This window comes from Manacus candei, unplaced genomic scaffold (genome assembly GCF_025592945.1).
Source record: "Manacus candei isolate 608988 ecotype Guabito, Panama unplaced genomic scaffold, ASM2559294v1 h1tg000005l, whole genome shotgun sequence".
Lineage (NCBI taxonomy): Eukaryota > Metazoa > Chordata > Aves > Passeriformes > Pipridae > Manacus > Manacus candei.
The window spans coordinates 24158832-24172722 of NW_026138053.1; the positions used below are offsets into that span (position 1 = coordinate 24158832).

Sequence of the window (13891 nt, forward strand, 5' to 3'; positions counted from 1 at the left end):
GCCTCGCCCCCGGCCCCGTCCCCGCGCCCGTCCCCGCCCGGTGCCGGTGCCGGAGCTGCCGCCTTCCCGCGGCGGCGGGGGCGGCTCCGCGGGGCTCCCTTCCCGCGGGGCGGGACCGGGACCGGCCCCCTCCGCTTCCGCCCGCGCGCGGAGCGCCCGCCGCGGCGTCACGTGGTACCGCGGCCGGTCCGACATGGCCCGGGAGCGACCGGGACACACCGGGATCGGCACCGGGATCGGGATCAGCACTGGCGGGAGGAGCCCCGGGAGCGCCCGGCCCGCGCTGCCGCCCCCCAGTGAAAAAAATGCGGGCCGGCCGCGGCCCCCCCCGGCCCCGCGGGGCCCCCCGGGGCGAGCTCGGGCGGGCTCGCTCCCGCCGCGGTCCGTTCCATGTGCCGCCGGTCGCATCGGAGCGAGCCGAGCGGGCCGCCGGGGCCTTTTCCGGAGACGTAAAACCCTGTGAAATAAACACAGGTGGGAACTAAAAAGTGCCGAGAGGGGTTTCGAGGGAGATAAAAATCCCCTGGAGCTGGTAACGTGCTGCACTAAATGTCCGTTGCCCACTGTGGGGATCGTTACGGTTAATGGGATCCAGAATGTCTCACTAGGCGTTTCACTTTGTTTCCCCTTTTGTTCAGATGCGTTACTGGTAAACGGGGATTTTAAAAATCACGGAATCACAGAATGTGCTGAGTTGGAAGGGACCCACAAGGATCATCAAGTCCAACTCCTGGCCCTGCACAGGACAACCCCAGTAATCCCACCTTGCCCCTGAGAGCATTGTCCAAACACCTCTTGACCACTGCCCTGGGGAGCCTGTTCCAGTGCCCAACCATTTGATTGCATTCTTGATAAACCATTTTTACCCAGGGATGTGGTAGAGTTCCTATGACTGGAGGTTTTCAAGATGCAATTGGACATGATCTCCTCTAGACTCCTTTTCCCATGGAAGTTTGGACCAGATCATCTTTTGAGCTTCCTTCCAACCTGAGCTGTCCTATGTTTCTGTGATGTTACTAAGCAAAGAAATAGCAACTTTCTTATTTCACAAACACACGTTTTCTGAACCTCTGCACAAATGCTCACCGGGGCAGTGAGCAGTTCAGGACCAGTTTGGAAATGAGTTGCTGAGCAAATAGGAGCCCTTTTACAAATTCACAGAATCCCAGAATTGTTAGGGTAGAAGGGACCTCTGGAGATCACCCAGTCCAACCCCCCTGCCAAAGCAGGGTCATCTGGAACAGCTGACATAGGAACGCATTCAGGCAGGTTTAGAATGTCTCCAGAGAGGGAAATTTTACCACCTCCCTGGGCAGCCTGTTCCAGTGCTCTGCCACCCTTAACATAAAGTTCTTCCTTCTACTGAGGTGGAGCTTCCTGTGTAATGGCCATAAACTAAAACACATCCTGTTCCTCATTCTGTTCCTGGGCACCACTGAACAGAGTCTGGCACCATCTTTTTGGAACCTGCCTTTGAGATATTTACATGCTTTGATGAGATCCCCTCTCAGTCTTTTCTTCTCCAGACTAAACAGACCCAGCTCCCACAGTCTCTCCTCACAACAGGTGCTGCAGACTCCAAATCATCTTTGTGGCCTCCATTGGACTCTCTCCAGCAGCTCCTTTCTTACTTATACTGAGGAGCCCAAAACTGGACACAGCACTGCAGATGTGGCTTCTCTAGGGTCAAGTAGAGAGGCAAGACCACCTCCCTCGACCTGCTGGCCACATTCTTCCCAGTGCACCCTGGATCCCATTGGCCCTCCTGGCCCCAGGGCACGTTGCTGGCTCATGGACAACTTGTCATCCGCCAACATTCCCAGGTCCTTCTCAGCAGAGCTGCTCTCTGGCAGGTCAGCCCCCAACCAGTACTGGTACTGAAGGATATCTACACACTGAAAAAGTCGGGATTGAGGAAGGTGATACTGACCCCTGTAATGGCAGTAACTTCATCTACAATGTTCCAGAACGTGTGTGCTCGCATTTGTGATGTTACTTGTTTTGCAGGGTTGTAAGTGTTGGTAGATGTGTGTGTGTTCTTTGCACTCCAGCAGGAAGCTGGGTGAGGGAAGTGCCACTCACAGTTCCCTTCTGTGACTGTCTTCTCTGTACATTAATTTCAAAATAAAAACTATTTTAATGCTTTACTGAGACACCATAAATGTTCCATTTTTACCAAGAAGTGAGTATTTGTGAGATAAGTTATGCATACTTCCTACTGTACCAGCAGTAAATACTGTCATTCTTTTCAGACCTAAAAGCAGAACATACACATTGAGCAATGTTTTCTAAAGCAAAAATAAAAGAGGATGTAACAAATACCACATCAGTAGGTTTTAAAGTACAGCTGAGCCATCCATGCAGTTCAAATCAAGTAGAAAAAAGACCAGTCAGCTCATGATTCCTGACCAGGGGAACTCCACCTACAGTACTGCTTTATTTGCAAGTTTCCAAAGAAAGTTACCAAAGTATCACCTTGTGTAAATATTTACATAGCATGTCCTTTATATTTCACCTACTCACCATTGATTCTTCTACAGATTGAGAGAAAACATTATCCCAATTTAAATTAAATTCTCCCTCAAACTTGACTTAGAAAAGACCAGATCTATTAGGTTGCAATTCTGTATATCCACTCCCATCCCATGAATTCCTGTTTTCCTTTCGCTAAAGGCAAAAAAAAAAAAAAAAACCCCCCAAAAAAAACCCCAACAATGTAACATAGTATCAAGATCCTTTTTTGTAACAGTTTTGTGATGACTTCATGCCTTAGCCCAACCACTTAATTTTCCTGCCAAACAGCTTTTTGGGATCAGGTTCTCAACCCCCAGAGACTGAAGGGACCCCCTGATTTTGTCACACGTTTGTCACTGTTTTCATGACACTCGTGCTTCTGTGGGAAGGGCGGTCCCTCAGCCCTGACTGCCTCTGGTGATGAAGGAACTGGATGGTTGTAGGGACAGAGGGATGTAAAATACCTTGATTTTTGTGAAGCCCTTGACACCCGCGGTTCCTCTCTACCATTCCTTGGTTGTTCCTTACTGAAGCAGATGAAGGCAGGATATGAGATGGATGCCAGCCAGGAGCAGGGCCCTCTAGGTGACCTTGGCCTCTGTGAACCAGCCACATCGATTTTTGTCCTTCCTGCTTTGCCGCTCCCCAGGTTTTACAGCCTCTGCTGCACCCAATGAGAGGTTGTTCACGATGTGCAGAGTCTGCCCACAGACACCTCACCTCCTCATCACCTTCCTGATAGGACCAGCGTTGGTACTGATACCTGTGCACATGCTGACACCCCTGGGACACGTGACACACACGTTTTTTTGAGCCCTCTGAGACTGCCTCTGTGTCAGTAAGGGTTCTTAAACACAGCACAAAGACGTATTTCTTTCTGCCCTTTGGAACCCAATCTGTTCTACAAGTACTAGTAAGGGGAGGATTTAGTCAAATTAAAACGAAGTCAAATCAAACACATCAGTCACATCCTCCCCTTCAGCCCTCTGGTCTCCAGATTGAGGAGTCCCAGCCATTCAGTGCCTGCCATTGAGTGGCTGCTCCTTCCCAGCACTGTTTCAGTTGCCTTTTCCTGTGTTTTGTCTCAGCCATTTGCTGCTGGGCTCCTCCGGGGTTGCTGGTGAAAAGGCTGCAAGCTGAGTTCGAGGGGGTTTGCTATCTCTGTGCTACTGCTCCTTGTGCTGATGCCTTGCCCCTGCCATGCTCCATGCTCCTGCTTTCCATGATATATGTCCTGGGCAGGGGGAAATAGGGAAGGAGTTGGAACCTACCTGTCCCCCGCGCTAGCACCTCAATTTAGAACATAATTTTTTTTTCGGGAAAACATTGCCGAAATGAGGCCAGGGGCAGATAAACACACTCTCAGACCTTCCCCCTAGTTGCAGTCTTTCGACCACACTGTAAGGGGGCATTGGGGGGGCTCCCCATCCTTTTCCCACCAGGCTGATACTAAAGATCCTCCATTTCACATCCTTCAGCCCCCAGCCTCCCTGCACTGGCCCAGTGTGACATTTCCAGAGTCTGGCCTTTGCTACCTACGTTTTTGCACTGTTTTCCTTGCGGTACTTTTCACAAATCAACTCTCAAACCGGTTCTCTCCTCACCCTCACTTCCTTGTTTCGATCCACAACGCTGTTACCCAACGCAGGAAGCTGCCGCTCATCCAGCGTGCCTGGAGGAAACGGAGCCGTAGAAATACAGCCAAAAAAAAAAAAAAAAGAGAGAGAGAGAAACGATTGTTTCCTGAACGCTCCGGAGAACGGCTGTGGGAAGGAAAACTACAGCTCCCAGCAGGCTGCGGGGAGCCGGGGAAGGGCAGAGTTCACCGTCACGTTTCCAGCGGAGGATTCAGGGGGTGTGTTGGTGCCCTGCCAGCACCAGAGCCAAAGGGCCTCTGGGAAGGGCAAGCGGAAAAGCCAACCCTGCTTTTCTTCACCGCCCTGACCGGCTCCGAGCCTGCCCGGGTAAGCGTCCGACTCCACAGGACACTTTGTTTCCCCGACTTCCTTCTCCTGCCGGAGCGTCACCAGCGGGAGCAGCGCAGGGAGGGCAGGGACGAGAGCCGGGCGGCAGAGCAGCGATTGTACCCCCCCCGCCCCTCCAAATCGCGTCTCTAAGCGAGAAAACTCCGCTGCAGGGACAGTGCAGGGGGGATGAGGTGCCCCCCTGTGCTGGAAGAGCTGCCGAGGAGGCTCTTGGGGCGGGATTTTCGTGCAGAAACCCGCGCGAACCGCGGGGAAAGTTCTTCGGGAGTTTTCCATGCCGCCCGGTTGCGCTTCTGAAAGCCACCGACTTTTCTCGGGTTACGCCAGCGAGCCCGCCTCGGTACTGTCCCAAAAAAGCGCTTTAGCAAGGTGGGAAGGATCTCTGGAGGGGGGTGCAGGAGAGCCAGGCTGTGGTTCTGGGCTCGCAATACCCGGGCAGGGCTCTGCTGAGGCCGCGGGGTGTTTGTGCCAGCGGCCTCACCTTCGGCACCGCTGTCTCCTGATACAACATGCTGGAGGCAGGACGGTAAGTGCAGCGGGGTCATTGCTCTGTGGGGACCGGGCTGTGAGATTCCAGGTGCCCTGCCAAGCCCCAGACTCCGGGCCTGCCATCTCCGAGTCCATCTGGATGAGAAACCGGTGCCTCACCCCACTGGGGCATCCCGAGACAAACGCGGTTTGCATTAACCCCTGAATTACTTGTAGCTCGATGGGAAGCAAAATAGCTGACAGCGCCTGGGCTGAAGGTTCCTGGTTATGGGTGACACCCACCCTTTTTCCCCTTGGGAATCATGGAGGGAGGAGCCTCTTCCTCCTCCGTGAATCACCGCTCCTGTGTTTCTGCTTATCAGGTTCATGGGCGTTTAGTTGGAATTCCCGAGACCAGAACAGGATGGTGTCTGTGAGGGGGGTAGGACTTGGTCAGCCACTCGAACAGCGGGGAGAAACAGCTCCCTATGACCGAAGGAGAAAGTGAAACGAAACAGTGCAGAAGCCACAGCTCCAGGGGAAAAAGAAAATGGAAGAGAATCCAAGAGAGGATCTGTCTGGAGGTAAGGAAATCACTATGCTTACTCCATCTACTAGGAAAATTCCTTTGCAAGAAATACTTAACAGTGACATGGGAAACTGAAGCAAAATAAAAATAAAATAATCCTGTCTTTTCCAGGCCAAGAAAAGCAAGTTGCTATATTTTTTTTATAGAGTGAAAGATGAACAAGTTACTTTCAGTTTTAGATTCTCACTGCAACAGGTTTAGACTCCGGATCCAGGATGGCAGCACAAGGAAGTCTAAAGATCCAGGCTGGGAGAGCTTTCTTCCATGAATCCCAGTGCTTCCCATCTACAGATGCCTAAATAATAAGCCAGTTTTCCACCACCTATAGATGAGAAACCTCTGGAGGAGGCAGGGCAAGGAGTAGTTTGTGTCCAGCTTGAATAGCAGGATATCTCCAGGTTCCTCATGTTTCAGTTTCTGCTGTGTAGTTACATTCTCCAGGAGCTTTGTTATGACAATATACATACCACTATGTCAGTGATACCGTGATGCCATCACCAGCTCAGGTCTGTCCCAGGCACTCAGAAGCGTTCCTGTAATAATCAGCAACAAAGAATGTAAAAATCGTATTCTGATGCATGCCAAGTGCAGCTTTTTTTCCCTTCTCAAATTAGAAGGAAGTTCCTTGCCATTTTTTTCAGTCTTTATTCTAATTGTAGCATAATCACTTCTGTCATTATAATGCTTGATCATTCGTAAGCAATTTTTCACAAGTAGCGGCTGAAATTTGAGCTGCACTCTTTGGTTCTTTAAGATCTAGAATATGTCACAAATGCTCGTGTTCAGCCTCAGAATTTCTCTATTGAATTATGCTCCAGTGTTTGCTTTTAATTATATGTTGCCATAGCTCTTAGGGAGAGCTCCAGGACAGGAGCAGAGACAGAGCACAAGCAGAATTATCATTTACATTCAGACAGATGCTTGAAGTGCATTGGCATAACTGCACTCAACATCAGCCTTAGAAATTCTTCAAATCCACTGCTATCTGTGAAAATCCCTTATCTGTGGAAGATGTGGTAACATATCCCACCACTTAATGAAGGAATTGCCTGCCCACCCCACCGAGGACGCAGGCTGGCATTGAATTAACTTTAACACAGCAGCCTGTACAGTGCTGTGGTTTGGATTTGTGGGTTTACAGAAGAAAATGTTGATAACACAGCAGTGTTTTGGCTATTACTGGAAAGTGCTGGCACAGCATCAAGGCTTTCTCTTCCCCCCCACCCTTCCCTTGCCAAGCAAATAACGTGGGGTGGGTTTATTGGGCAGGGACCCAAGGTGGGCAAAGGGTTGTTGAGTACAGTGTAGCATCATGCTCAGCAGCAAAAACTGGGGCACAGGAAGAAAGGGAGAAAGGGGGATGGCTTCCAAGGTGGCCATTGCTGGGAGACTGTCCCGGCATCATTGTAGGAGGTAGTGAGTGCTTGTCTGTCAATCTGTCCTGATTCCTCACCCTTCCCTTCACTCATTCAGCTGTTTGGATCTCAACCCATGAGTTTTCTCACTTCTGGGCACTACTCTCTGTCCCGTCTCACTGGGGGTAGATGTTTCTGCAGTGCAAGAGCTGGGAGTTTTAAGGTTGGTGGTAAAGCACTGGGCATTCCTGACTCCTGTGTGGCTCACTGGGCTTGTGAACTCTGATCCCAACAGCTGGGCCAGCCCAAGGTGAGGTGGGAAGCACAGCAGAGCATCCTGTGCACCAAGAGCCCACCCAGGAAACACTCGAGCAGCCAGTGACAAGCAGGTCTGAGACCTCCTGCAAACCAGAGCAGGACTCTTCAGTGCGTGAACCAAGTGCTGGTGGAGGAGAGACAACACTGCTGGGTTTAGCTGGCCCCACACTGGAGGGGAAGGCTCCCCAGGAAACTGAAATATTGCTGGAAGAACCTGGGAAGACAAGAGATGGTGCCTCAGAAAGATCCCAGGAAGAAAAGGACTTGGATGAAGGTGAGTCTCTCCCCACTCCTGTGTACAGCATTTCCAAAATGCTGATAACCTCGGCCTTTGCTTAGAGGAGGCAGGGCAGGAAAAAGAGCTGTTGGTTCTTGGGCTGAAAGAAACTAAATGGAGGTCTGCAAATTTTATTCCCCACAGCTGGGCTGGCCCCTGGTAAAATGGACAGCAAAGGAGACAGCCCTGTCCACCAGGAAACATGGGAGAACCAGGAGACAACCAGTCAGTGTGAAAGCTGCTCCAAAGCAGAGGAAGATGCTTTATCAGCAAGCAAGTCACTGAGCTCTGACAGTAAAGTGACACATTTGGATGTGACTGCCACGGAAGATGTCACCAAGGACCTCTTAACAGAGAGGAGCACCAGGGCCTCTCTCCCAGTGCAGGAGCCAGAGGAGCACATAGAGCAAGAAACACAGGAGATTGGATCCCAAGACACATTAAGGAAAAGACATGGGACCAAAGGTGAGCTGGTGGCTGCACACTGCTGCTCTTCCACCGTGCACATGCCTGCACTTCCCATGGGCATTAGAGCCATGGTATGGTGAGATCCCCATTGCCCACTGTCAGTTTTCCAGAGTGAAGCAGGAAAGAAGGTATAAGAAATTAACTGGCTTCTCTTTTTCTCTCTCCTTTCAATCCTCCTTTTCTTTCTTTGAAAGGCATGAAACCACACTGCACTCTGCACTGTCTTTCTCCTTGCCCAGCCCCAAAAACAAAGAGCCAAGACTCAGAGCAGTATTAACCCAAAGCAATATTCACTTCTAACTCTTCCCTCGGCTCATTGCTTCCAGCAGCATTTGCTTTTCTTACTACAGCTCATTTTACCTGTTCCCTCAACAGTGAGTGTCACATTTCTTTCTCTTGCTGCAGGGCACACAGCCCCAAACCCAGAGGCTCAGTCCTGCCTGCAGAATGTCACCACCCAAAACACAGACCAGGAGAAGCCCAAGAAGTCCCTTGTGCTGAAAGGTGAGGAAAAGAAGCTTCCCTTGCATGTTACTCACCGACCAGCAGGCACTGATCCTCCAGGAACAAGTAATGAAGCACATTTAATTCTTTTTCTCTCTTGGGACCTTTCAAAGCCTTTTCTGAGGGTTTGAGGGAAAAACCATCCTCTTAAATACAGGCCCAGTTTCAGCAGCTTTCCCTCCAGCTCTCCAGCCTCAGAAGAAGGCATATCATGTTCAGGGTACTGGGAGTGCCCTGGGATGTTCTGGGAGATCTGGGGTTCCTACACCAATGGTCCCTCAGTCCTGCCCTGTGTCACAGGGCTCTAAGCAGGAATTGTGATCCTCACTGCGCCACATATGCCTCCTGTTAAAAAGAGACCCTGCTTTGGCATGGAGAAGGACACAACCTGTTATCTGGACCTTGCTGTCCTCTGTTTTCTGAGCAGAACCACGATGGCCTTTGTTCATCCCACAAGGCTCAGAGGGGGGCAGTGGTCACAGCACTTTAGCTGGGTCAGACACCTCCATGTGTGGTGTTCTGAATGGCCACAAACCTTAAAGAAAACAGAGGAGGGGGAAGGAGAAGGAAGCTTGTGGCCAGCTGCAATTTCCTCAGGAAATTCTGCACAGAGCTGTAGCCTTGAATCCATCCCTGGAGCTGCAGCCCCCTCGCCTGGTGTGTAGGAGCATGGGTCTCACAACAGCCCCTTCACCACCCCTGGCCAATCTGATCCACTTTCCCAGAGCAGGGGGGCAGGTCTTAGAGGGGAAAAAGAGCCATCATAGCTACTTTCCAGCATGTCACTGCAGGTCACTTGTGACTGACTTCTGTTCCCCATCCTGTGCCTCTCCCCTGTTGAACAGGGCTTGGCATCATGGGCCTCATATTGCTCGGCTTCTGCATATTCTGCTTCGGCAACCCGACCTCCAGTTCCCAGCAAACCCTCAAGAGCGCCACAGAGGCATTCCTGTTCCAGTTCAACCAGCTGGAGAAGAGGTTTCCGGGGCAGAGCCCTTACCTTTGGAGTCGTGGGAGCAAGGTCCTGAAGAAGCACCTGAACTCATCCCACCACACGCAGCCGGCCATCATCATCCTGACGGCCGCCCGTGCGGGCGAGCAGACCTTGCGATGCCTCAGCACCCACGTGGCCGACTCCTACTCGGCTGCCCTGCATGCCAGCACGGTGCAGATCGATGGCAGGGATAAATCCAGGCTCCAGAGCGACCGGGCCAAGCTGGAGGTGGACAAGGAGCTGAGCTCGGCGTTTGGCGCCGGGGGCCGTGCCGCGGTGATTCACCGCTTCGAGCTGCTGCCGGCGGGGGCCACCCTCATCTTCTACAAGTACTGCGACCACGAGAGCGCGGCCTTCAAGGACGTGGCCCTGCTGCTGACGGTGCTGCTGGAGGAGGAGGTGCTGGAGACCCACATCAGCCTCCCGCAGCTGGAAGAGAGAGTCCATGACTTCCTCTGGGACAAGTTCGTCACCACCAGGACCCCCGGCTCCTACGACCACATGGACTCCGACAAGCTGAGTGGGCTGTGGAGCCGCATCGCCCACCTGGTCCTGCCCATCCACCCGGAGCAGAGCATTGAGAAGGGGGGCTGCCATGCCCACGCCAAACCCTAGGCACAAAGGCAGCCAGAGCCCTGGGGAGGGTTGGAAAGATGGCCCTGGCTGGCTCTGGTGCAGGCAGAGGCACAACCAGTGTTATTTCTCTTCACTTTGTTTCTCGTGTCATCCTGGGAAGAGTTTGACAGGTACAGGTTGATCCAGGTCGTTTGGGCAGCTGATGCTTGGAGGTGATAGATCACACACTTCCTTCTGGCAGGTGGGGAGAGTATTTTAGACTGCTGGTTGCACAGGGGAACATCAATGTGTGGAGAGGGAGGAGGGAAAAACAGGACTTTGCAGGTAGTGTTTCTATCAGGAAATACATGAATAATGTACACAACAGTGGACAGAAAGATACTGCAATTCAGTAGCTCTTTCATCTCTCCTTGCCCCTCAGCTTGCCAGTGTCATATACATCAGTCTCACCATACACTTATCCAGAAGGCTCCCCTATCTTTGCAGAGAGCTGCTGGAACACAGACAGGTCAAATTCCCCAAAGCCCAACATTTTGAAGGCATGCTTCCAAAAGAAAACCAGTTTGCTAGTCAAGGGTTTGACCAGTCAGCCCCAACAGAGTCCCACTTGCACACCCTGACTGACACCTAGCAAAGCCCAGATCCTGAATATAGGATGTTCCAACCATTCCCTAAACATCAACCACAAGAAATGTCAGGTTTTCAGCACTTAAACACTGCACTGACAGAGGGGATCCCATATGCCAGAGAACAAGCTCCAAAACCAGAGAGCAATGAAACGTTTTGCTGTTGCTCAGATTGTGTGAAGCCTCAAGGGATTACACAGGTAAAAGAATAAGAAATACAGTGCAACTTAATGCTACCTCTTTTTTGAAAGAATTCCACTTGATCCCTTTGCCACACAAAGTCTGTGACTGTCTCCTTGGGCTGGTGCATCAGCTTTGATCCTACAGGACAGATTGCTCTTCACCCAGGTCTCTGATCTGTGTGCAGGGCTGGGAGCCTCTGCCAGCCTCTTCCCAGGTGACTTTTCTTAATGAACATAGATGTTAACATTGATATTTCAAACCATGTAACGTAGCACACCAGGTCCTTGCCCTCCAAGGTTACATTTGCCTCCCTGCCAGGCAGATGGAGCTCTGGAATACGGTAAAGCAACTAGGAGGGGAGCTGGTAAAGAGAAAATCTCTGCCATTAACACTACAAATCCTTAACAAAGCAGGTTGGTTTCTTACCGTGCCTCCTCTTCTGCATAGAAGTCCTGGAGACACTGTGGGGCAGAGCAGTCAACTCAGGGAACACCTGGGGGATAGGTGCTGGTTACAGCATTTATAATAACCCAGCAGGCAGCCCCAGTGTCAGCCCCAGGTGCCTGTGGAGCAGGAGCAGCTGTAGCAGATCATGGCTCATTTCCACAGTGCAGCACAGACTGAGGCCTTGCAGCGCCAGGCTCTGGATCTGAACGGGAACAAATCGAGGACACGATGGTGTTTCTCAGAAGCTGCACCTCTGAGTGCTCCTTACAGCAACTGGACCCTGGCCTGGGATGGGTCTCCTGCCAACAGTGCCTTGCTGATCTGCCCCACCAAAGGCTGGGCTGAGGCACAGCCCTGTGCCCTACAACCACAGCCTGTCTCTTCTGTCCCCCTGCCACGTGCCTTGACCCGTCTCAGGAGATTTGTGGCCATTAACTTGGAGGAGGGGACAAAACAAAGGAAAAGGGAGGGTTATTTGTTCATGTTCTGACCAGAGAACAGACTTTTTGGTTGGGTGGAGACATGAAGACAAGACCATGGGGGTTTCAACCGTGACAAACACCGGGCTAGATGTGAGAGCTGCCTGCTGGAGCCCAACATCAGCAGGGCAGCCCAGGGCATGGTTTTGTACAGCATACAGGTTGCTTCCTCCCCCCCCTCCTTTCTATTGCTATACACTACTTTGGTAACAGAAAACACTGTATCCTGCTCTGCACAGTTCAGTGTGGGTGTTGATGTAAAAACCAGCAGAGCATTAATCATGGTCTGCCAATATTTTGATGGAAATCTCTATTTTAACATTATCTCAGTGTCACATACTGTGTTTGCAATGCCTAGCCAAGGTATGCAAAGGCAGCTCCACACTGCCTGGGATACATCACCGTGTCACCCACCTGAGCTCTTCCTATACAGAAGTATTTTTATGACCTTTGAAAGACAGAATATCTGCTTGCTTCTGAAACAGGACTTCTATTTAAAAATAAATGATGAGATCGTGAAAGAAACCAGCCAAGTGAGACTGGAGTCTTATCTTATTCCATTCTTTTTTCCTAGCTACTTTCATTAAGCAAAAGAGATCATCATATTGGACAAAGTTCTATTTAGGTCAGGGCTGTAGTTGTGCAAACAAAGTGAATATTTGTTGCTCCTGGAAAAACTCCAAACAACATTTTTCTCAGTTGTTTGGGACAAATATTTACAGCTTTTCCAACTAAGCCAAAATTAAAAACAAACCCCCAAAGAGTTGCTGAATTCAACCCAGGCTGAAACACACTGGGGGTTTGCATAATACTCAGTGATGATAATGAAACTGAAATCCACCAACAACTGAAATGTTTTAGAAATACAGAAAGCAAATATTTCTCATTTCAACAGATCAATTCCACTTGATGTCTCCCAACCTCAGCACACACTAAGTTTTACTTTTGTGGTGAAATACTTTGCTGAGCTCTGGCCTAAACAGAGAGAGGGCTGGGGGGGAAAAAAAAAGGAAAAAAAAAAGAGGATTTACCCTGTTATTCTGGATATTCTTCAGTCTTTGTCCAGGCCCTGACAACCTAAATACTCATCACATTGGCATCTGCTTTCACATAGATGTTTATGCAATCGATTGCCAGAGGTAAACATCACTCATCTCCTGTTGTCTGATGCCAGAGGACAAGAACTGGTCCTAGGCCAAAGATTCAGATGAAAATCCAGTATCACCACTGGATAGCACCGAGGCTGGTCCTGGGGTCACTTCAGAGGGGACAGTACGACCCCCAGCAAGGTTTCTACCAAGCCCTGTGCTCCAGCACATGCTTCCCTGGGACACAGGCACAGCAGCTGCAGAGCCCCTGGCAGGGGAGACCAGCAGGTGACACAGAGGTGTCACAGCCAAGAGCAGATAAACTAAAGTTCCCCCTTCCCATCAGTTCTCTGATGGCTGTGACAGGTCAGCACAAGGCCAGGATGGAGCAGGACGTGGCCCAGCTCTGCAGCATCGCAGGTAAATGATTCCTCCCAGGCCCCAATCCATCACCCCACAGCTGGTAATCTCTCTGGGAGCACCTGTCCCTGCTCACACACACATCACCCAAGCACAGCAAGGCCGCAGGTTTGGCTGGGGCTTATCAGTTGCCTACTTTCATGTCAATTATAAAACACAATTCATTTTCAAGTCTTAATGTACCAAAAAAACCCTGAAATTTTAAAAAAAAATCCTGTTTTTTTTTTTTTTTACTTGTCCTATTAAACAATGCATCGTTCCCCCCAACTCTCTCCCTTTTTTCTAGTCCCAGTCTGCAGCAGCAGTTCTACAGGGAAGCATCTGCTGCCACAAAGTGCTCAACAACCTTAAAAACCACCTTGAAAATAACACAGTAGCTCAACTGAGGGGCAAAACCAGTTTGGAAGGCCAGTCTGGACCACTCAGCGCTGATTATCCATGTGACCCTGCGAGGTGACCTTACCTTGTCATCCCCAACCCTGCCCCTGTGACAGGCATATGGTGTCACATCTCTTCTTACCCCTTTGCACCAGCACGGGCTGAAGCTGGCAGAAGGCAGGATGCAGAGAAAAGGAATGAACCCAGCTCAGCCATGTCTCT

General features: G+C 50.7%; 2 protein-coding genes across 5 annotated transcripts in view; one reads left to right on the plus strand and one right to left on the minus strand.

The window, feature by feature from the left end:
* Positions 1 to 141: 141 nt before the first annotated feature.
* The window catches only part of TDRD5 (tudor domain containing 5), a 79461-nt gene continuing 65711 nt past the window's right edge, over positions 142 to 13891 (minus strand). The window contains exon 9 of the transcript XR_007907568.1: positions 142 to 1338. The gene's annotated coding sequence lies outside the window, so the exon portion shown is untranslated. The remainder of the gene's footprint in view (positions 1339 to 13891) is intronic.
* Positions 4306 to 12311, plus strand: LOC127479491 (torsin-1A-interacting protein 2-like). Of its 4 annotated transcripts, XM_051806551.1 has the most exons (7): positions 4306 to 4478; positions 5351 to 5551; positions 7207 to 7276; positions 7319 to 7503; positions 7651 to 7971; positions 8380 to 8544; positions 9324 to 12311. In XM_051806551.1, exons 2-7 carry the CDS (start codon positions 5518 to 5520, stop codon positions 10085 to 10087), a joined length of 1539 nt encoding a protein of 512 aa, XP_051662511.1. In that variant the 5' UTR covers positions 4306 to 4478; positions 5351 to 5517; the 3' UTR covers positions 10088 to 12311. The 4 variants fall into 4 exon arrangements, with proteins under 4 accessions (XP_051662511.1, XP_051662492.1, XP_051662520.1 ...); XM_051806532.1 differs by having other exon boundaries at positions 4308 to 4478; positions 7207 to 7503; XM_051806560.1 differs by having other exon boundaries at positions 4313 to 4478; positions 7207 to 7503; positions 8380 to 8478.